The sequence below is a fragment of the Fusarium poae genome, chromosome 3 (assembly GCF_019609905.1).
Source record: "Fusarium poae strain DAOMC 252244 chromosome 3, whole genome shotgun sequence".
Taxonomy (NCBI): Eukaryota; Fungi; Ascomycota; class Sordariomycetes; order Hypocreales; family Nectriaceae; genus Fusarium; species Fusarium poae.
Window position 1 is genome coordinate 3,524,675 of NC_058401.1, and position 22,985 is coordinate 3,547,659.

At 48.4% G+C, this 22,985-nt stretch overlaps 8 protein-coding genes across 8 annotated transcripts; 4 read left to right on the forward strand and 4 right to left on the reverse strand.

Moving 5' to 3' along the window:
- Positions 1–18: 18 nt before the first annotated feature.
- Positions 19–1,595, reverse strand: RBG2 (Ribosome-interacting GTPase 2; the record flags this gene model as incomplete). The annotated part of the gene is made up of 6 exons (XM_044853002.1): positions 19–604; positions 658–1,089; positions 1,192–1,216; positions 1,271–1,285; positions 1,488–1,516; positions 1,567–1,595. 6 exons carry the CDS (start codon positions 1,593–1,595, stop codon positions 19–21), a joined length of 1,116 nt encoding a protein of 371 aa, XP_044705672.1.
- Positions 1,596–1,925: 330 nt separating this feature from the next.
- Positions 1,926–3,184, forward strand: CWC2 (Pre-mRNA-splicing factor; the record flags this gene model as incomplete). The annotated part of the gene is made up of 2 exons (XM_044853003.1): positions 1,926–2,541; positions 2,592–3,184. The coding sequence occupies 2 exons, from the start codon at positions 1,926–1,928 to the stop codon at positions 3,182–3,184; spliced, it is 1,209 nt and encodes a 402-aa protein (XP_044705673.1).
- An 88-nt stretch (positions 3,185–3,272) lies between these two features.
- Positions 3,273–4,172, reverse strand: FPOAC1_008563 (uncharacterized protein; the record flags this gene model as incomplete). Its single annotated transcript, XM_044853004.1, has 2 exons — positions 3,273–3,988; positions 4,040–4,172. 2 exons carry the CDS (start codon positions 4,170–4,172, stop codon positions 3,273–3,275), a joined length of 849 nt encoding a protein of 282 aa, XP_044705674.1.
- A 320-nt stretch (positions 4,173–4,492) lies between these two features.
- FPOAC1_008564 (uncharacterized protein) lies at positions 4,493–6,603 on the reverse strand (the record flags this gene model as incomplete). Its single annotated transcript, XM_044853005.1, has 2 exons — positions 4,493–6,486; positions 6,546–6,603. 2 exons carry the CDS (start codon positions 6,601–6,603, stop codon positions 4,493–4,495), a joined length of 2,052 nt encoding a protein of 683 aa, XP_044705675.1.
- Positions 6,604–7,330: 727 nt separating this feature from the next.
- FPOAC1_008565 (uncharacterized protein) lies at positions 7,331–12,416 on the forward strand (the record flags this gene model as incomplete). The annotated part of the gene is made up of 6 exons (XM_044853006.1): positions 7,331–7,543; positions 7,591–9,720; positions 9,781–10,122; positions 10,172–11,171; positions 11,223–11,641; positions 11,700–12,416. The coding sequence occupies 6 exons, from the start codon at positions 7,331–7,333 to the stop codon at positions 12,414–12,416; spliced, it is 4,821 nt and encodes a 1,606-aa protein (XP_044705676.1).
- A 1,448-nt stretch (positions 12,417–13,864) lies between these two features.
- FPOAC1_008566 (uncharacterized protein) lies at positions 13,865–14,597 on the forward strand (the record flags this gene model as incomplete). Its single annotated transcript, XM_044853007.1, has 2 exons — positions 13,865–13,930; positions 13,989–14,597. The coding sequence occupies 2 exons, from the start codon at positions 13,865–13,867 to the stop codon at positions 14,595–14,597; spliced, it is 675 nt and encodes a 224-aa protein (XP_044705677.1).
- Positions 14,598–15,361: 764 nt separating this feature from the next.
- FPOAC1_008567 (uncharacterized protein) lies at positions 15,362–18,341 on the reverse strand (the record flags this gene model as incomplete). The annotated part of the gene is made up of 7 exons (XM_044853008.1): positions 15,362–16,036; positions 16,095–16,363; positions 16,418–17,734; positions 17,782–17,937; positions 17,986–18,067; positions 18,123–18,182; positions 18,243–18,341. 7 exons carry the CDS (start codon positions 18,339–18,341, stop codon positions 15,362–15,364), a joined length of 2,658 nt encoding a protein of 885 aa, XP_044705678.1.
- A 2,137-nt stretch (positions 18,342–20,478) lies between these two features.
- FPOAC1_008568 (uncharacterized protein) lies at positions 20,479–21,789 on the forward strand (the record flags this gene model as incomplete). Its single annotated transcript, XM_044853009.1, has 3 exons — positions 20,479–20,558; positions 20,713–21,439; positions 21,496–21,789. The coding sequence occupies 3 exons, from the start codon at positions 20,479–20,481 to the stop codon at positions 21,787–21,789; spliced, it is 1,101 nt and encodes a 366-aa protein (XP_044705679.1).
- Between the last annotated feature and the right edge of the window lie 1,196 nt (positions 21,790–22,985).

Consider the following 22,985-nt stretch of genomic DNA (forward strand, 5'->3'; position numbering starts at 1 on the left):
AAGTAAAAGCGTATACATCTATGCTTTCCATGCAGTGCAGATATACACAACATCCTCATCCGCCACGGGGTGACTCAGACCAACTCGTTGCGGAATATGTCTTGCACTGGCACCCCATACCATAGCATATTTGAACGTATCCTTGAGAGTCCTGTGGATACGATCACACACATCTTCGATAGTGCTGTTGCTGCGAACAATCAGCGCCTCGCTGAAATCGGGTTCTGCACCCTTGCGCTTGGTGTAGATGCGGATCAGCTTGAGCTCCTTCCAGCATCTGTCGATGACATCCTGAATGCCTAGATCGTCCTCGCAACTCATCACGACCGTGTGGTCCTCACGTGCCAGCTTGTCGAGGAAGTCAAGTGAGACACTATCGATCTTGTTGTAGACGTATAAGCACTTGATGTACTTTCTGTGGTCCTTCATGATAACATCGATGAAATCGTCAACCGTGGCGTTCTCATCACGTACGAGAACCTCGCAGTTGAGGATCTTGTAATCGCGCAGAATGTTGTAAAGCATCTTCTCGTCCAGTTTCTTGGGAGGGGAGGAGAATGTGATTTTCATGCCACCTGCTGTCTTGACCTTGAGATAAATGTTGCTACAAGTCTCACATTAGTCGCGGTTCGAAATTGTCTCGGTTCAAGTACTTACGGTGCCTCTCGGTTGAGACGGATACCGACCGCCTCCAATTCAGCCTCTAGCAACGCTCTTTGCTCAGCCTTTTTGGTAGCATCGAGAACCATGAGAATAAGATCACTGGTTTTGGCAGCCGAGATAACCTGTCGTCCTCGACCCTTTCCTTCGGAAGCGCCCTCGATAATACCGGGAAGATCGAGAAGCTGAATCTCCGCACCACCATACTCGAGCACACCAGGAATAGCTGTCAAGGTTGTGAAAGCATAAGACGCGACCTCTGATCTTGTCTTTGTGACTTTGGATAAGAAGGTCGACTTTCCTACCGAGGGAAAGCCAACAAGGGCAATTCGCGCATCACCACTTTTGCTCACATCGAAGCCTGAACCTCCACCACCTCCAGCTCCAGGACCAGGCTCCAGCAGCTGCGCCCTCAGTCGAGCAAGTTTTCTGAAATTGTCAGTAATATGGCTTGATGAATTGCCAAACAGAAAAGAATAAAAGCTCATCCCAGGGCCAACGGTACTGTTAGGTTGATGAATCTGAACTTACCCTTTTAATAGACCCAAATGATATTCTGAACTGCGTCAACACTATTCCATAATGGAATGAGATATCCACATAAACTTACCAGTTGCCTTGTTTTCTAAAAGTATGTTAGCAATTGTTCATAACAAGAAGGAAAAACATTTGTCGAATCAAGAGAGGTGCGAGGTCAAGACCAGATTGAGCGTAGATCTCATGATGGTCTGGGATGACTACCACGAGTCTCTACTTCAGTCTATTCCAACAAGAATTCCCACGGAGCTTGATATTTCAAGAATCATAGAGATGTGCTTCTGACTCACTTTGCGTCTTCTTCATCTCCTCCTCAATCCTATCGCCATGTCAGTGATGCCCCGCCATCGTCCTCAGGAACCAACTTACTCCTTGATCTTTTCCGTGATGTTCACCATTTTGCCGTTTGTTGAAGACGCAGGTGCGCCTATAGAAACAACTGAAAAAAGAAAGACAAATAAAACAGAGTATAGGTAAGTCTCGATTCCTCTGCGCCTGTCTAAGATCTAAATCATGAGTGGGGGGTTTGAGAGGCCTGATGAAGTGGTGGCAGAATTCGAATAGCAAGCTCCACAGGTGCTGAGAGTCGGCCTCACCGCTTTCCTTTTCCGAGGTGACATCTAACTCTCCCCCAGAATCTTTTACAGCCAGCCTTGCATCATTAGCACAGGCTTGTCGCGTTGCCACCACAACGACTTTTCGACAATTCATCTCACAAATCCGAAATCATGGCCGACACAGCAGAAGCAGAACAAGTTGAGATGGCGCCGGTCGCTGAGCAAGAGAACCAGGAGATGGCAGTAGCAACAACAAATAACGAAGTCGCGGCGCCTACTGGAAAGAAGGTCGTCAAGAAGATTATCCGCAAGAAGAAGCGACCTGCGCGAGCCCAAGTCGATCCCGATTTCTTCACAACAGAACCCCCTCCCCAAACCGGTACAATCTTCAACATCTGGTACAACAAATGGTCTGGCGGCGATAGAGAAGACAAGTATCTATCCAAGACCAAGGCCAAGAGTCGCTGCAATGTCTCGAAAGACAGTGGATATACGAAAGCCGACGCGATACCGGGAAGCTTTTTCTGCTTGCGTTTTGCGCGTGGAATTTGCCCCAAGGGTCAAGACTGCGACTATCTTCATCGACTCCCTGGAACATACGATCATTTTAACCCCAACGTCGATTGTTTCGGACGCGACAAGTTCTCCGACTACCGAGATGATATGGGTGGCGTGGGAAGTTTCATGAGGCAGAATCGAACAGTTTACGTGGGAAGGATTCACGTTACCGATGATATTGAGGAGATCGTGGCGCGACATTTCGCAGAATGGGGCCCTGTCGAGCGCAGTAAGTTTCCCAGCCGTTTCATATGGCAGGAATGGTGCTAACTGAAATAGTTCGTGTCCTTAACACCAGAGGTGTCGCTTTCATCACATACGTCAACCAGGCCAACGCCGAATTTGCGAAAGAGGCCATGGCACATCAGTCCCTCGACCACGAAGAGGTCCTCAACGTTCGCTGGGCAACTGCCGACCCCAATCCTATGGCGCAAGCGCGAGAGGCGCGTAAGATTGAGGAGCAAGCCGCTGATGCGATTCGCAGAGCTCTCCCTGCAGAGTTTGTCGCCGAGATCGAAGGTCGAGATCCAGAGGCCAGGAAGAGACGGAAAATCGAGAGCAGTTACGGTCTTGAGGGATACGAGGCTCCTGACGAAATTCACTTTGCTCGAGGAGCTCAGGCGGTCAATCCTTTGGGACGAGAAGGCTTCGAAGTGGAATACCAGGAACGACCAATGATTGAAAACGGAGAGACCGGATCAGCACAGGTGGAAGAGCAACAACCGCAGCAAGAGACCGGCGGCATCTTCTCAGGCAGCACTCTTGCGGCTCTTAATAAGGCAAAGGTAGCGGTGGCATCGAAACCCAAGGCCGCAGCCTCAACAGGACCCTTGGTGGCATATGGTAGCGACAGCGACAGTGATGATGAATAGGTGCAAGGCGCTTTGATTAATTCTTTAAAAATGCATAGATAGATGTTCCATGTAACAATAATGATACCACCAGAACAGCAGTTATTACTCAGCTGTTGAATATCCTCGAATATAGTATCTCGTGTCGTCCGATCCACAAATCCATAGCAGGCACTGTTTGGCCAGCTTCTTCCACAGGGGTCATCCACTCTCGGTCAATCATGTCGTCAATCATCCTCTGTACCTGTTGCCCAGCTAATACCTTTTGCGCGTGGTAAGGACCAAATACATTCGCTCTCACCGCAGCGGAAATCAGTGCCTTGACGTGACTCAACATGAAGACGTATGCCGTCTGTCGCAATCCCAATCCGACGAGGGCGCATACCGCTCCGAACAACGGCGCCAGATGAGCAGAAACTAATGGCACTTCATTCTGGCTCTCCTGTCTTAACAAGACGGCAAAATCCTTCAATGCGCGCCCATCAACGTTGGGACAACTTGAGCGGAACGAGCGATCCCATATTCCCAATAACGCACGACCCTGCGCAACACTAGCACGCCGACCTACAGTACATATAATGGCAGCATCAAGCTGGTCATCTAACTGAGGAAGTCTTTCCGGGTTGCGATGCGCTGTCAGAACAAAAGGAAGCGTCGTCGCAGCGAACGAGGACAACGAAGCTGGAAGAAAAGAGGAGAATGATGCCGAGGCGCGAGGTTCATGGGCCAGATAAGACTCGAGACCGCTGCTAAAGGCGAACGAGCCCAGTGGAAGTGCCGAGTCTGATAAAAGGAGCAGAAAATGAGTTGTTTCGGCAAGATGAGCTATGGTATATGAGTTTGTACTCCTTATCTATATGGAATGCTGCAACTTACGTGAGGGAGACAGGGGTGGTGAAGGCTGGACTTTGTTTAGACGCGCCTTTGCATCACGAAGACGCTTTTCTAATTCCGAAATCTCATCTTGAATAAGATTCGCATCAGTCGGTATTAATATTTCGGGAGGCATTATGGGATTTCAAGTTATTTTACGAGGTTGAGTTGAGTATCAAAATAGCTCGTTGGAAGATAAGACGATCGAGATAGTTAAAAAGGCCTAGACTCTTTATCAAAACAAAACCATGACAACCATCATCATGTAAATCCAACAGCCGGGATTTTATCAAATACAACCCCAAACTCCATGCCAATGCTCAATCCAACACAGTCTTTCCCATACTAATCGACATACAATTATTAGCAACCATGTTAAAACATCTCAATCCGTTAACCTTCCCTTGCTCAGCATAGTCTTGGTATCTCATATGTACAGTAGACTGATTATCTTGCTCAAGGTCGAACGTTCTCCTTGTCAAATCCCTTTCTTCCGCGCATACGCTTCTTTTCTGCCATTCTCTGCTCGATTCGAGCAATTGCTGCAGCTCTGCGCTCAGGGGGTAGCTTGGATGCATTGGCAGTAAATACGCTGTTGTTTGGATCAGGACCTCCGACTCGTGCATAGTGATCCTGTAACAAGTCGATCTTTTCATCCATCTTTTCCGTGGAAGTGGTTCGTTTCGACCGAGCAACTGACTTGGCAAGTGCAGGTAGATCAGGAACGGTAATCTCTTCAAACTTTGGTCGACCAGGAGTTTCACCTCCGTTTTCGATACGCTTGGCAATTTCCTCGCCAAGGTACGCTCGATTTCTTGGCGATCGCGGAACAAACGGTTGCCATCTAGGCCGCCCAATGTCCGGCTTGCTACCGAGGCTTGACGAGACCATGTTGGACGTGCCGACATCGGATTTACTGGTTCTTGGGACAGCGTCGTCCGAGAACTTTTGACGCAGTGACGGAACATTGGGGTCTGTAGTCTTGAGCTCCATTGTGTCCCCTTCCAAGTCACTCAGGTCGAAGCTTCGTCGGGCCATAGTACGCCTCTGGTCTCTGATATCTTCATTTGATTGAACGTTTCTAGACCCCGAACCTTCCTCTGCCAGACGGCCAGCGTCTGACTGAACATGCCAGCTCTTTGGTCGGGCAGCATGATCTTCTTGCTCAGGAGCAGCATGATCTACCGCTTTAAGTGTCTTGACCTCCTTCTTGAGTTCCGCAATCTTGGCATGTGCCCGTTCCAATACTGCGTTTGTATCCGCATTATGGGCTTGGGTTTCGTTGCGATAGGCCTCAAATTCTTGCTTGAGCACGCGCAATTCCTCATCCTTTTTCTTATTTTCTTCTCGGGCTTCGCGAAGCTGGGTACGTAACTCTTGCGCTCTCGATCCTTCACGCAGAGGCTCGTTATCGGTCTTTTCTTTCGGGCTGGTTTTCGTCTCGCTATTTGCCTCAGCCTTGGCAGCTCGCTTTTCAGCCGCTTTGAGCTGGGTTTTTAGTGAGGATATTTGTTCGCGAAGATCATCAACTTCTTTAACTTGCATACGGGCTCGTCTCAATTGACTCTGTGTCTCCAGAAGGGTCTTTTGAGTCCTCGGTGATGTCGTAACCCGTCCTTTATGATCTTTCCAATTTGGATCATCCTCTCGTTCGCAAAGGAATTGCTCAAGTTGGTCCTCCAGCTCCTGCACCCGCGTTCGATATTGCACGGCCAGGGCTGTTTGCTTGGTGAGTGTTGACAAAAGATCAGCGCTGCTTTCGTCTGACCTCACTCCACGCTTTGACGCAATTTTGGAGGCACCTTCGGCAATCTGCTGCTCCATCTCAATCACCTTCTGCTGTTCTTCTTTGAGCTTTACTGCAAGCTCATTCGCCTCGGCGTCCTTCTGTTTCGCATATGACTTGGCCAATTGCTTGTACTTGAGCAATTTTTCCATCTCGGCTTTCGCATCCTCGTGGTATTTCTCAAACTCTTCCTTCCAGTATCTGCCCGACTGCGAATGAGGCTCGTTAAGGTCGATCGTGATGTCGTGTGCGCAGTAATCCTCGTCGTCGGCTTCTTCCCATTCGTCTGAGGAATTGTCTTGTTCTTGTTCTTGTTGCGTTTCGTTCTTCTGATTCACAGACTTTGAAGCTTTCTCAAGAGCCTCATTCAAGCGCGTGCGCTGGCGCGATTCTGGCTCTTTGTTTGAATTGGCATTCTTCTTGACATCTTGACCGAATGATACGCGTTTTCGTCTTGTGGTGCCCGTTCCTGGAGTGAGAAGTATTCCCTGCGGTCGCTGTGGTGTCCGGGAGGATTCCTGATCCATCCTGGCATTCTTGCCTTTCCCTAATGCTCTTGTCGGTTGATTGCTAGGTCGCGCTGGTGTTCCAAATAATGCGCTTTTGAATGCTCTGGCGGCGAAGACGGGCGCAGGAGTGTCAGGCACGTCGATCTGAGTTGTGTCTGGTTGTAAACGTTAGTTGATTTGATCCATTGTAGTTTCCCGGGCTAACGGTGCGCACCTCCTTCATTGACTGGCTCTGGCGCGTTCTCTCCGCGTCTTAACATCCAGCCCAACATCTTGTGATAGAATTGCACGTGAACGAGGGGCAAACTGTTCGATATTTAGAGAATGAAAAGAATTCGCATCTGCGATTTTGAAAGTCAGAAGAGCGGCATTTATCTTGAGGCGATATTGTTATGTTGTTGATTGTTTTGTTGTGGCAGAATAAGATTAGAGGGGATGCAGTTGCAGTTGGATGTTAATGTTGACTTTCAGTTTCCTTATGTTTACTTTCAGCTCTGTAACGTAGATCATGGGCCAAGGAAAAGCGGACAAAGACCCTGGCGCGTCCCCCACCTCCCGGCCCTTCCAAAGAACCTCCACTGCCTAGGGACCTGCGCTAATGCAAAATCAGGCATTCCTGCAGCGCGTGCCAGGCGGTACAGGTGACTTTAAACACTAATTGGCCGCCATAAGAACTGCTGCGAACCCCTCATCAGCCCTGTGGCCGCCTGTAATTCGATGGAGCGACACCGCCTTTATTAGAGCGTCGCAAACCTGAGTTGGCAGTTGTTAAGTGGAAATGGACGGAGGCAATGGGCAAAGTATTAAAACTACCCCGCCACTTTTTGCGACTCGACGTCAGAAGGAGGTTTCTCTTATCTCTCATCCATTCACTGGATGACCTTTATAACAACCATTTATTTCAATTTATCATTACTACCATTCGCCGTCATGGCTTCTTCCCTGTAGAGCGTCACGGCTTTTGCTGTGACTTGACTCTCCTCTGGAACCTGCGCAAACATGGCGGGGAAACAACCTGGGGTATGGAAGACGCCCTTAACTCTCAATAACGACACCAATGACTCAAGCTTCCCCGGTCTCCAACCTACTGCGAGCCCGGAGGTCAACAACAAAATCGAATATGAAGAGTTACAACAGAACGAGATCCTCGCCCTCGAGGCTATATATGGCGACGACTTTGTTATGCATTCGGAAACCCAAAGCGCCTGGAAGGTAGAGTCCCACGATGTCCCTAGGCAACCAAAACTCACGCCCTATAGAAAACCGAACCACACTTTGACATACGGATAAAGGCATCTAAGGATGAAGACTTTGCTTGTACGTTGAGCTTTGTCATGACTGCCACCTATCCGAAATCCCCACCTCTTATCACCCTGAAGAAGTATGATCTTAAGGAAGTCACCCAGTTTAAGATCCAGAAGTTCTTGGAGACGAAACCGAAGCTCTTTGCGCAGGATGAACAAGAGATGATCGATCAGATCGTTGAAGGAGTACGGGATATTCTCGAGGACGCCGCGCAAGCAAAGGCGGATGGCAAACACTTACCATCCCTCGAAGAGGAACGAGAACGCCATGAAGCTTACTTGGCCAAGTTGGCGCAGGAGAAGAAGGAAGCGGAAGAACTCAAGAAGATGGAAGAGACTCAGGAAGAGGAGCGTGTCATGGCTGAGATGCTCCAGCAACAAATCGACCGACAGAAACAAAAGGCCAAGGAGTCGAAGCGCCGCCCTAATGGCAACTCTCACCAGGAGCTGACCGCTAGTACAGAAACAGATGAGATGGTCGAGTTTGATCAATTTTGCAACACCACGGATAAATCGGGAAATACCATAATCTTCAAATCCGTTGCCGGCAAATGCGACCCTCGACAAGGACCTGTGTCTGTCGTTTATACAGTCAGGCCTGTCCTGGCTAACGGACAAGGCAGCTTGACTATGGCACTAAAAGAGACCATCTTGCGCAACACAAGCAAAGACTCCAAGGAGTTCAAACTTCAACTTCAGAGTCTCGAATCCAGACTCCAGGATCTCAAGACTGTGAAGCGAATTCATCACCGTCATCTAGTTGAAGTTTTGGACTTCAGGGTTCAGGCTGGGCTCGCCTCAGATCCCACTGTTGCGAATGCATGGACGATAAGTGTCCTGTCACCTTTGGCAGAGAAGGGTCCCTTGGAAGAACTATTGGAGCTTGCAGGACAAATTGAGATTGGTAAAGTCCGTTCTTGGACGCGGGACTTGCTAGATGCACTCAACTTTCTCCACAACAAGAACATTGCTCATCAAGATATCCATCCAGGGAACATTCTTCTGTTCCGAGAAGCCACAGGTGAAATCATTCCTAAAATCTCAGATGCCTGGTATCAGAGGGAAATCCACTCTATCAACTCTCATAAGTCAGGGCTTCCTGGATTACACACTGCCAAGTCTGCCTATTGGTTGCCTCCAGAGATTGCTGGCACTTCAAAACCACAGTACACCTTCAAGACTGATATTTGGGACTTTGGTGTCGTGTTTGTCCAGATGATCTTTGGCCTTGACGTGCTACGAACGTACTCGTCACCCAAGAACCTGATGGAGTCTGTCACTCTTTCTCATTCTTTACATGAACTAGTGAGCAGATTCTTTAGGGAGGACAAACAAAAGAGGCCTAGAGCCTTTGAGCTTGGATCCAGCGAGTTCTTGGCCACGGATGCACCAGTTCTCTTCGATGACACATCCGCCATCCTGTCAAGTAGCCCTGCGACTTCTTTCCAGCCCATTCCAAAATTTAGGCGCGATTCAACTACCCACCGAGGACCTTCTCTGTCAAGATACACCGAAGACTTTGTCGAAGAAGGCAGACTAGGAAAGGGGGGTTTTGGAGAAGTTGTCAAAGCAAGGAAGAAGCTCGATGGACAGATCTATGCCATCAAGAAGATCACCCAGCGGTCGCAGGCCAGCCTTACAGAAATATTAAAAGAGGTTCGTTTGTTGTCCCAACTTAGCCATCCTGCGGTTGTTCGATACTACAACACGTGGGTCGAGGAGATTCCAGACCAGGGTGATACTGAGGATGATACTTCAACCGATTACTTTACAGAGGAGAACACTCAAGGCACTGAGTCTGCCGGTATTGATATCCAGTTCGCCACTAGTACAGGAGGTCTCGATTTCATATCATCCAACGCAGGTGTGGATTATGGGTTCGAGGAATCAGATGAAGATGAAGACGAAGACGATTCTGAAGAGGAGGACACATCAGACTCCGAGGATGAGTCACCGGATGAAATGTCTATCCATCGAGTTGTATCTCCAGACAAGGAAAGGAATGCCGTGTTCCAGCGACGCGCGCGTTATCAGCGCTCTTACAGAACAATACTCTATATTTCCATGGAGTACTGTGAAAAGCGAGTAAGTAACCAGGCTACAATGTTGCCTAGTAGATGGCAGTTTGCTTACTGAAATCCATAGACTCTTAGGGATCTTATCGCTAGGAACCTTTACAAGAATACGGCAGAGATCTGGAGACTTTTCCGTCAGGTCCTCGAGGGCTTGGCTCACATCCATGGATTGAGCATTGTTCACCGAGATCTCAAGCCGGAAAACGTTTTCATCAGTAGCAGCTCGGATGGGATTGACAATGTCAAGATTGGTGATTTTGGACTTGCCACCAGCGGGCAGTTCTCAGTAGAAAAGGCCACCACGGCAAACACCCTGGAGACAGATGATATGACGAGAAGCATCGGCACAGCCTATTACTCAGCGCCTGAGGTGAGGTCGACAGTGAACGGTATATACAGCACGAAGGTGGATGTAAGTGAATCAAGCCACTCACGGCTCCTCCATGAACTAACGAAATCAGATGTATTCCTTGGGAATTATATTTTTTGAAATGTGCTATCTACCCATGATGGGCATGCAAAAAGCCGATGTTCTTGGTCAGCTTAGGCGGCCGCAACCAGTGTTACCATCAGACTTCAAGCCCGCGGAGAAGGCTCAGACCGACATTGTGTTGTCTCTTGTAAACCACAATCCGAAAGAAAGGCCATCGAGTACAGATCTTCTCAAAAGCGGGAAGCTGCCGGTTCAGATGGAGAGTGAGACTATCAGACGCACTCTTGCAGGACTCGCAGACCCTAGCTCGCCCTACTATCGCAAGATGCTTTCGACCCTCTTTGCAAAACGAATGGAACCTGCCAAGAACTATGCCTGGGATATGTCTTCGGCGAATATGAGTCCCCAGGAGTTACTCAACCAGGGTTTAGTGAAACAAGAACTGGTGTCAATCTTCCGTCGCCATGGCGCTTTGGAAACCCCTCGTGGCATCATTTATCCAAAGTCCACCCACTATGGCGATAATGCTGTTCAGCTTTTGGATCCCAATGGCAACGTGCTCCAACTTCCCTACGACCTGACTCTTGGAAATGCAAGAATAATGGCCAAGCAAACCAATGGACCGGTCGTTCAACGAACATTCACATTTGGCAACGTATTCCGTGACAAGCAGGACATGGGACAGCCGCTTATGTTTGGAGAAGTCGATTTTGATATTGTCACTACAGACACGCTGGATCTCGCCCTGAAGGAAGCGGAAGTTCTCAAGGTGATTGATGAGATCATTCACACATTCCCTTCGTTGTCTACAACAGCTATGTGTTTTCATCTTGGACACTCGGATCTGTTGCATCTTATTTTTGAGCATTGCGGAATTGAACCCGCCAGTCGAAGTGGAGCGGCAGACGTCTTGAGCAAGCTGAACATTCACAATTACACTTGGCAGAAGATTAGAATCGAGCTGCGGTCGCCAACTGTGGGTGTGTCAGCTACAAGCGTGGACGAACTTCAAAGGTTTGATTTTAGAGGTAAGAAAGAGTGTCTGGAATCGAACAATGGATAGAACTGACACAAAACAGACACACCGAACAAAACATTTGCGAAACTCAAAACTCTCTTTGAGGGTAGCGACATGTATCAGCGAGCCTCGCCAACTATCGCTCATCTCAAAGAAGTTGTAGAGTATTGCAAACACTTGAGTGTGGGGACAAAGGTCTACATCAATCCTCTCAACAGTTTGAAGGAGGCCTTTTACACAGGGGGCGTTCTTTTCTCCTGTCTTTACGACAAGAAGGTCAAGGATGTTTTTGCTGCCGGTGGCAGATACGATCAACTGATCAAAGAACATCGACCTAAAGTTGGCAGCCAGTTTGGCGAGCGTCACGCCGTTGGATTCAGTTTGGCGTGGGAGCGTTTAGCAAAACCCCCGAAAGCTGGTGGACGTTCATTTTTGAAGAAGGCCGAAGAAGAATCAAATGGTCTGTTCAACACTCGACGAGTAAGTTCATCCCCTACAAGTGAAGGCGAAGAAGGCTTGTACTAATTGTATTATGCAGTGTGACTGTCTTGTCGCCAGTTTCGATGCTGCTGTGCTGAGATCGTCAGGTGTTGAGATACTCCAGACTCTTTGGGCGCACGACATTAGCGCTGAGATGGCAAAAGACGCCAGGTCGCCCGAAGATTTAATGTCGAAGCACCGCGATGAAACGTATTCTTGGGTCATCATCATCAAACAGGACTCAATCTTGAAGATCAAGAGTATGGGGCGAAAGGATGTGCCGGATGCGGATATACCAACGACACAATTGCTAGCTTGGCTTCGTAACGAGATTCGAGAACGCGATTCAAGGTCGGTCGTGAAGCTCCGAGGCAACAGCACTGCGGACTCCAGCTCGGGTGACAAAGAATCTGAGCAGGAAGTCCGTGTATTGGTGGCACAAACGCGGAGCAAAAAGTTCAACCGCAGAACGGTTGTGGAACAAGCGCAGGTCAGTGCGAGCAGCCTGGTGCGATCTTTCCTCGAAGGGCCGGTCTTGGCTATTGAGACAACAGATCAGGTTATGGACCTGATGCGCGAGACATGTCTCTCGGAACCCGATGGCTGGCGACAGGTTGAACACTCGGTTACAACTACGGAGAAGAAGTACATACGGGAGATTCATGACCAGTTGGACACCTGGCGATATACGTATGAAAAGAAGAACGGGTCACGGCACGCGTTCCTCTACAACTTTCGCTCAGGCAACTGTGTATACTATGACCTAGGTGCATGATACATGTTGGAGTGTTGCAATGAAATACTATATATAGAAGGGTACATATTGCTTATGTGCTTATGAATATTGGAAGCATTGCATGAAGATGGGTTGCGGTAGAGTCTATTCGTATTGGAACTCATATAGAAAAAAAAATGTTTAATTGAAACAACTCAACTCGCATCCGATCCTAACCTTGCTTGATGGTAATTATAAGCGCTTTGATAAGAATGCAAAGTGAAACGTTGATGATACCTAGAGAAATGTTTTATCTACTTCACTGTGCAGATATCTTTATACTAAACTTAGAGTTGAAACAAATGACGGTAGTTTGTTCCAGATTCATGCCAAAGGCTTTTTAAAGCAAAAAGAACCTAAAGAAATAAAAAAACCCCAATTGCAATGCTTGCAGAGGTTAAGAGAGTTTATTATTTAGAGCCAAACCCATCAAACCCATCAAGTAAATTGGTAAATGCAGGCACCCGAGAGACCGGGAGTAGACGGGTACGTACCTAAGCGTGATCCGTGGGGTAGGGTGGGGCCGAAGTGGAGTTTAGAGTTAAGGGACCAACAAAACGTCGACGTCAGTTTTTTTCACCAAAGCAGGCACGACGAGGGGCAAAGAAGGCGCAAACAGGGCATGTGTCAGCGTCAGACATGGCATGATGGCAGGTGTGACCGGTCGCTGTACCTAGGTATTGTAAACTCCCCCGGTCCCGGGACGGCGGCGGCCTGACCGAAGGATGAATGACTCTATATTTTATTGTTAGTTATTAACCGGAGGCAGATTGATAAGACATTCTTTTCTCTTCTCTTCTTTTTCTCCATTTATTGTTCGTTTGTCGTCCTGCAGTTATTTCCTTGTTCTGTGTGTGCGTGAATAAGCAGTAATAGGAGGTGATTCCTTTTCCCTTCTTCTTCTCCCTGTTTGAGCTTCTTACTTCTACCTACCTAAGCATCCGCCTAAACTGTCTCGGTCCCAACCTTCCCTGAAAGCATTCACTCATCAAGGTTAGGTAAAGCAGAGCATAACAAACACAATAACTCTTTTCCTTTATTACAAAAAAAAAAAGAAAGGGTAAGCGGGACCTAAACCAGATTTGCCAACAAAGCGAAACGACTGCCACTTCACACTTCACTTCGATTTTATCCCAAAACACCAAGACCAAGACCAAGACCACTGTCGTTGCCGCTAGCTACCACTTTGCGCCAATCGCCGAAGCCGCAAACGCCGGCCTCCTCATCCTACTCCCGCCCCTCCTCGACCGCCCTTTCCACGCCCTTGGTTCGCTTTTGTGTCTGGCCTGATTTATGAAATTAAGCCTGACTCCCAGCTACCAACTTGCAACCAACATCTTCCCTTGAAATTCCAAGTGTTTCGATCTTTTCACCTGCTCGCTCATTTGGAGGATTCCTATCATAGGACCAGCATCACGATACCAATATAGAAACCTGAACCAGTCATCATGGCGCACAAGCGACTTATGCAAGAGCTCATGCCCCTTCAGAAGGAGAAGTGGGTTGACATCGAGGTGCGTTTTATAGGACTTCCTGGTCAGACGCAAGAACTAACACGTAGTTTCATTCAAGACCGACGATTCAAACCTCCTTCGCTGGAAACTAGGCCTCTGGGTCGTCAACCCCGACAGCGTCTGGCACGGTGCCTATCTCAAGGCCGAGATGAAGTTCCCCAACGATTACCCATACCAGCCTCCCACTTTCAAGTTCCTGACAAGGAATATCTGCCACCCCAACGTTTACACCGATGGTAACCTCTGCATTTCCATCCTCCACAAACCGGGTGAAGATGAGCAATCAGGTGAGCTGGCTAGTGAGCGTTGGAATGTTCTTCACGGCGTCGAGTCTGTTCTCCGATCCGTTCTGCTCCTACTCGATGATCCCGAGATCAACTCCCCTGCAAACGTCGACGCGAGCGTCCTCTACCGTGACAACAAAACCGATTATAATAGGCGGGCAAAGGAAATCGTTGATAAGTCTCAGAAGGACATACCAGCAGGCTCCCGAATGCCCACCGCCTCCGAACTCACCACCGCACCACAAAAGCCAGTCGACGATGACGCCGATTTTTGGAACATGTCCGACGAGGAATTGGATTTTGGCGGCAGCGATAGTGAGGAGGATATGGAGGATTTCGATGACGACGATGAAGACGACGACGATGTTAGAGACCGGAATTAGACGTCCTGGCGCAATAGTGCATTTCTTGGGAAGGTCCAATATGGCGGGTTGGCTGTATTCATCCTCGGCATTTTAACGGTTTCGTCTTTTCATCTGCAGTATAGCCGGTATAGCGGGTTGTCTTTTATCATGGGCGTTAAAGATGCGCGGCCTGTTCTGACTAGAACAGTCAGGACGAAGCAAGGAATTTGGCATGGCGGGAAGCGGGGACGGACCCGCGCTCTCTGTTTTATACATGCTGTCATGAGGAGCAAAGGAGTGTGGTATTCGTAATTTCTTTATAGACAGAATACGAAATTCAAGGCAATGTTCAGGTGCCAATATCTAAAGATGGAATGTGAGGCCCAATGTCCACCAGATGCTTTTCCGGCGGGATCAGGTGGTATTGTCAATTACAGAAATAACATAGCGGAACGATTGTCTGGGCAACATGAACAAGTATCACAGTGTAAAAGGCTGAGCCTTGATGTACCCTATCGTGGTGAGCAGTGTTTTGTATTCCTTTATCGGATCATAATGCGAAGCGCTACTTTCAGAAACCCAATATCGCTGTCGAAAACCAATAATTCAACGTGATGCTTCCATCCTCACCTGCCTTGGATGCAGAGGTAGAGGAAACGCCTTACGCTCAAATGCTAAAGCAAGAATCATGTCGTGTCGAGAGACAGCGGCGATACCTGTCGTCCGCCCATGCTTCATTTCGATAAACCAAACCACAAAATGCAACCGCTTGCGCCCCTTTTGCTACGTCTCAAAGTACCACTTCAGGATGTCTCGAGCTTCTCATCTGACATGTCCATGTCAATGTCTATCAGATTGGCCGACTCTTTTCTTTCAGATGGGGTTCTCGACATCGACATGAAAGGGGGCAGCTTAGACTTCTCTTGCATTTCTGGACTTCGAGGCTCCTCTGACACAGACAGAGCGCTGTCCGTGTAGTCGGCGCCAACTGTGTTAGGCGTCAGGGTAGCCGACGGTGGCTCTGTCGTGGACGCGGTCGAGGTCTCAGGTCGAGCTGGGAGCGTGGGAGGGTCGTTATCAAGAAGATCTGAACTATGGATATAGTCTGACGAATCGCCATAGTCCTTCATCTCAGTAACTATACCATCATCCTGATCCTCGAACGGGTTGTCCCATCCGTTTCTACCATCGCTTCCAATCGATGCACGGTTGCTGTCCATTGACCCAACGCTGTCGGCTCGGTGTTTTCTCTTAGAAGGTGAGATGGGATCAAAGGTCGGTGTTGTCTTGACCTCAGCCATTGACTCTTCCTCGGCCAATTCTTGCCGAAAGGCTTTGTTGTCCAACTTGACAAATCGCTCAAGCTGAGGTGGAAGGCGTTGCTTGGGAGCTTTGAGGGCCTCTTCGGTGGCATATACGAGCAATGGCTTTTTGGTATCGTTCCACATCTCCTTGAGCACTTGCTCGATATCCAGCTTCTGTAATGATGTTAGTCGTCAACTCTTCTATGGCTTTAAGCCCGTTCCGTTTCCCTACCTCTGCCCTGGTGGCCGATTCATCCCCATAAGGAGTATAAGCTAGTCTCCACCATTGGTCAGTTGGCTTGCTCTCTTCTTCGTCCAATTCTATCAAGTCCTCTTCTTCACGCCGACAAACATATATTATATGAGGAGATGTGGCCACTCCACGCAGCAGATACTTTTTGCAGGTCATAGGCTCCAGACGACCTGGCTTGTTTGGCATAGTCAGAAGCCGTCCCAGTGCTCTCTGCTTCCTCTCGACCTGTTCTATTTCAGCATCAAGATCTGCAATCACATCAGTAAATCATCTTCCAGTTTGACCCGAGTGACAGAATCTACCTTTCATCCTCTTGTCAAGACTTTCAAGCAGCTTCTTCGAGTACTGAATCACCTCCTCAACCGTCTGGTACTGTTCTTTCGCGACGTCATCACGATCGGGAACAGCCTGGTGATAGTCGGGGTACTTGTTTGTATCAAATCCAGACTTCTCCAACGCTCGGAACTTCCCAAGCCCATCGAGATAGCTCTTATAACCTTCCCACTGCTCTGCTGACCTTTTCAAGAGGTCGGATTTTGTCTTGGCTTTGTCGATGACCCAGGTCTCGGCCAGGCGATCAAGTTGTTCCTTTTCCTTTTCAAGGCGTACCATTTCTTTTTTGGTCTGGCGCCAACCGTACTGGATGCGGCGGGCTTCGTCTTTCCGCGACATCATGTATTTTTCTGGGTATAATTCCTGTGGTATTTCTATTGGGTCGTTCGGTCCGTCGCCAGCGATGTCGAGTACCAAAACTTCACCCATCTCCTTGAAAAAAGCCACCTTGGAGTCTTGGTTAATCGTTTCGGACCCTAATGTATCGCTCCACATCACATGGTCAAGTGCCTCATATAAGGTCTTGATACACTTGTACTCATCACGTGTGTGCTCTATCTCGAGCAGACCAAAAGTGGCGTCTTCTTCCAACGTGTCGCCATAGAACAATGCAAGAGAAGCCACCTGCATGATCGGTCGGATTGTTTCCATGTGCCTCTGGCCAAGCATCTCGTAAAACAGTTTCTCCCTGCCAGGACCATGGGATTGCATGTAATCCGCCAGCACAACTATTGAGCCATGCCCACGCTCGGTGGAGTCCAGAAATGCCATTAGACGGTGAATTTCCTCCTGAAACCCAACGTCATTAGAATCATTCAAGCTCCCGTCTGTCTGCATCCTTGCCGAAAGCTCTGGCGATAAGATCTCTTCACCTTTCCACCAGTTTTTGTTGTAGTTGTATGTTGCAGACAAGTCGCCGATATTGAGCAGGACGTTTCTCGCTATGGGAATTTCATGCATGATCGTGACAAGTCCGCCGAGTCGGTGATCATGATTCTGCGTATTGCCCACCACCAACATTGCGGGAGCGCCCGGCTCCCGCTTTCTTTTTGATGCTAGAGGCACATCCACAGAAGTCTCTTTGTTGGCTGGGCCGGTGGGGACCATTGCCCAGTCTGCTGTATTGTAGGATTCGCGGTTGGCTGGACCAAACTGGATTGGCGCAGGTTCCGAGGGTCCTGTAAGGCCGGTTTCTTGTTGTGGTACTGATACGCCAGCTTCTTGCGCCGACTCGAAAAGGGCTCGTTTCATGTCGTCATCTTCCTGGGCCTGGCTGTTTGGGACACCTTCGTACCAGTTAGCATCTGTTGGTTGGAAGGGGCAAGAGGAATACCGGGCACATGTGCCGCAGTCCAGTCCACCATCGTACCCAAGGGAGATCGATTGTTTGATCGGGAAGGAGGTCTCGAGGGGGCACCATATATGTGAGACTCTGGCGGAGGAGTTACGCCTTGAATAACGGAATGATCAGAGGATTCAACGTGAAAGGCTGTAGAATTTAGTCAAGGCCAAGGGGGTGATCAAGGAAGAGACTGACAAATCCCAGTATTGTTGGTACCGCCGTCTCTATCTGCACTGAATACCGAGTCGTCCCAGATCTTTTGATACCTTGAACGAAACTGTAGCGTTTTAGTATACTACCGGGCCCAATCTTGGTGTAGGAGATATTCATACTTTTTCCCGTCCATCATTAAAAAACTGGTCAATAACTTTTTGGGCATCGCGGTTATTGAGCTATCGAAGAAACGTATGTCAGCCGCAACCGGCGCTTCGCAAACGATTTCCTGAGCTGACCTTCAGGGCTTGTATAACCAAGTCGCGATCTGGTTTGGTCAGACCGCAAAAGTCAATCACCATATCAATCTCCGCCTCAGAAGGATCCATGGACGCCATGATGCTAGTTTGGTGAAGCTGTGAGGTTTATGAGCAGCAGGTATGAAGCTCCTCTCGGTTGTCGAAGCTCAATCTATCGATGCGGTCCTCCCACTACTAGGAGACGATGAACCAAAGACCTTGCCTTGAAGGACGGGTTAAAAGAGGAACCGTGCGAAGGGAACAATGGGAAAATAAAAACGTCAAAGACAAGTAGGTAATGAGAGCTTAGAGGGCGCTTCTGACGAAACGCACCCGGTGTAAGTTGTATGAAGAATGAAGATGGACCGACCACCAATTGATGAGCAGCTTTCTCGTGCACTTCCAGTGGTCGCGGAGGGGTACGTACTAGACTAACAGCGATAAGATAAGAGAGTGCTTGGCGTTTCTGATTGATTTACACGTGCTACTAAGTTAACGGGAACGTTATTCCCTGATGAACTAACAAACCAAAACTCCGTAGTCCGTAGCTTCCATTCCTCAGAGTGTCAGAAGAATTGACCGCTGGAAGCATAAGGGACGGAATCAATAGAGCACTTTATGCTCCTTAGTCTATGGTTCTTAGACTACTTATTTTTTTACCTTAAGACTTGGGAGGTCATTTCTTCTGCTACTCAGTAGCCATTGTCTGGGTTGACTTTTGAGTAGCCAGTAACAGGCTGTGGATTCACTTATCTTGTAAGAGTATAAAGAGACTTGAGGCATGCAGTCAAGGACTCGGGGATAGTTGCGTAGACGTATATGGTGAGTTTGTAATAGCATGGGGTATTTCGTCAAGTGTTTTCTATGCGATGATTCTGGGACGAAAGACGTACTAAGTGAATATGATATTGTGTATGACTTTGGCTATTGCCCATTTGGATATAGCATTGGTGATATAGACACTGTGTAGGCATGCACGAGCAGTGTATCCTGATTCATTGTAACAATGATATGCATTACTAAAGGTCTGGTCCAAGTTACCTAGAAATTTTATCAAAAGACTTCAAGTTCTATGATACCTATCTAGATACCTACCTAGGTACTAAGGTATTTGAGGCTTGATACATACAAGGGATGCAGCTTGCCGACGCACTTATCCCGCGCAGAGCCCAACTGTAGCTTAATTTGATAGCTTAGAAGGTTCTAGAAGCTTCCAATCGACAACGAGCAGGCTGGGGTTGACAGGAATAGCTGCAGCTCCAGTAGGGGCAAGCGGGCCGTCAAGTTACAGCTTCTGTTGTATAGACTTGGGGTCACAACAGATATGTACAAGGTGTCGTAGAGCACATAGACGAAAAGTAAAGTGTGGCACATGGGAAAGATCGTAGCAGGGCCAAGATTTGAGTGTCTCCAAGACCCGCTCAAGCCTCCAGGAACCATCTTGAGCTTCAGAGATGATTTTGGGCGTCTGGGGCGCTATCTCCACCACGGCTACCTAGGTATCGTCATAGGTCACTTTACCCTGCGAGTGTGTTCAGGTATCATCGATAGGTTGGGTTCAGCCCGACATGAGACTACCGCAGAGCAGAGCATGACCGACAGAGTTTTAGACGTGCATGTTGCAGGAATTGACTTTTGAAGGGTTGATGAGAACAGGAACATTTACATGCAGTTCTGGATACAACAAAACAAAACAAAAAAGTCACTGATGTAATTAGATGTACATCTTTCTTTATTCTGAATGGAAATCGATCGACTCGACGTCACCCCACCCCAAGCCAGCCAGCGTCCATTCCATATCAAGGTCTCCATGTATCCATGGCCTGCTGCCGCTTTCCCTTGGAAGCTTCCACAAGGTCCCATGGCCCCAGTATTCCCCAGCGGTGGCTTCTCTAAATTCCATCACCTAACCATCTTACGGTCGCATGGCGTAGCTTTGAAGCATCAGTGCCCGTCAATACCTACCCGGAGACTTAATCCTCCTCACCTTTTGTAAACTCACTTTTGCAACCAACACATCCCCCCTCTCTTTAACCACCTTGCCTTAATTCACAAGCCAACTCTTTCACTTTTCGTTTTCCTTTGAAAAAAGAAGCAACACACTACCTAACTACTCCCTACATACTTCCCAGTCTAGTTTCCACTCCCCCCACCGCTCACACTTCAACTCAATACATTTAAACCATATCGCAAACTTTACACACTCTCAAGAGCACAACATTGACCACAAGCCACAATGGTCAAGGAGACAAAGCTCTACGATACCCTTAACGTCAAGCCTGAGGCTTCTCAGGACGAGATTAAGAAGGGATACAAGTAAGTAAACACAGATTCTTATCATGCCACCGCCTTTAAACACACGGGTGGCTCGACAAGCATGAAGCATCTTGTCGCCGCAAATGTCGTCCTTGGCGCAGTCCGTATTTACACCATCTCTACACGACAGTAGCTAATCACCACGATTCTACAGGAAAGCAGCCTTGAAATGGCATCCAGACAAGAACAAGAACAGCCCCGATGCGGCTGAAAAGTTCAAAGAATGCTCTCAAGCATACGAGATTCTCTCCGACCCCGAAAAGCGCAAGATTTATGATCAATATGGTCTCGAATTTCTCCTACGTGGTGGTACCGCTCAACCTGAAAGCGGTGCCGGTGCCGGTGGCAACCCCTTTGCCGCTGGAGGTATGCCTGGCGGATTCAACTTTGAAGGCGGTATGCCTGGTGGAGGCACCCGGACTTTCCACTTCAACACCGGCGGCGGCGGCGCTGGCTTTGGTTTCAGCAACCCCGAAGACATCTTTGCCGAGTTCATGCGCAACGGAGCCGGTGGTATGCATGGCGGCGTTGATGATGATGACATAGCAGGCATGTTTGGCGGGTTCGGCGGAGCTCCTCGCAGCCGTGCTTCGCGCGCGCGATCAGGCTTTGAGGGACGACCCAGGGAAACAACGCCCGAGGTCACAACCGTTGAGCGACCTCTACCTCTGACTCTCGAGGAGTTGTTCAATGGTGTTACCAAGAAGATGAAGATTAAGCGTAAGACGTTTGATGATTCTACCCAGAAGCGGGTGCAGACCGACCAAATTCTCGAAGTCCCCATCAAGCCTGGTCTGAAGAAGGGCTCCAAGATCAAGTTCAACGGAGTCGGCGATCAAGTTGAGGGAGGTCGCCAAGATCTTCACTTCATTGTCGAAGAGGTAAGCACAAATTCACGTCAATCCTACGTATGATTCGATAACTAACGATTTGATAGAAGGAACACCCTCTCTACAAGCGCGAGGACAACGACCTCGTCCATACCGTCACCCTGGACCTCAAGGAGGCTCTAACCGGGTGGCGACGAACAGTGACTACGATCGATGGCCGACAGCTGAACCTAGAGAAGGGAGGCCCTACTCAGCCCAACAGCGAGGAGCGTTATCCCGGCCTCGGCATGCCGATTTCGAAGAAACCAGGCCAGCGAGGCGACTTTGTTGTCAAGTACAAGATCAACTTCCCATCAAGTTTGACTGCCGACCAGAAGCAGAAGCTGAGGGAGATTCTATAGAGGCTCGCTGCGGGCGATCCCATTTGCAATTCTGTCCGGATACTAGACGTGTGCTGGAAATCGATCCAAGCCAGCAACATCAGGATTCGGTTGCAAAGGCTTGTGTTACACATGATTGGTGTTTTGGCGTTGGGGACTTTACGAATAATGAAAAGAGTGGATGTTTGATGGATGGTCCTAGTCCAAGAATACAAGGCTACAGGCGGATGAAAGGGAGTTGATTAGCATGTGGAATTTGATATCCATTTGATGGTTGTTTAATTAGTAGCAATTATGTCTTATATAGCTGTCTAATACTGAGACAGATTTAAAGATTTGACTAATTGGTTCTCATGTTCGTTTCAGTTGCGGACTCGATTGATGCGATCGCGATGCCATGGCCTGGTTCTATGGACTGATGCAATTCCCTCAAACGCCAAATATGGCGAGGTTGATGTTCTGGGGTCCACCGTTGCCGAGTTACTGTTTGCATGCAGACTTGTGATGACTACAGCATATGCACGTTAAACGGATGGTCGGTTCGAATTCTCCGTCACTGCAGCAAGGTATGTATGCTGTAGTCTATGGATGACATGTCTTGCTCATGTACGGTACTCAGACTGAGAGGTTTTCTCGTCTAAGCCAGCCAACTCATTGCTTCGAAATAGTCCTGGTCCATGCTCATGCTAGGTACTCATGCTTGTTAGACTAGAGGCTCAAATAATAACATCGCTGATGCGGGCCGGTAGGAACAAAAGAGAAAGGGAAGAAAACGGGTCCCCCTCTCTTAGCGTCTTGCTTAACAGGGATTCAAAGTGCAGCGATGACGACACTTGGCGGTTCTTAGCTTGGATGGAGGGGGAGGGGCATTTTATTCGTTCATTTGTTTACTCATTCGATTCGATTCGGGATCGCGAGGGGTTTTGTTTTGTCTGACTTGCACGTGCCCGTTGATGAAGATTCCAATCGTTGCACTCGATCAAATAATATCAGCATCATATCGGTAGTGTGTGAATTTATGAACTTTGTTAGCTCTTGATATTCATACGTTATTATACTTGTCTGACTATCATTCATACTTGACCCATCATCATCATGATACTTCCGTTGTTCCCCATGCCCGCGGGGTTTCTCAACCACCCTGTCTAGATAGTACTCAGTCTTACACGCTGGATGGCTGATGCACGTTCCAAAGCAACATCCCATCAATGGGACCC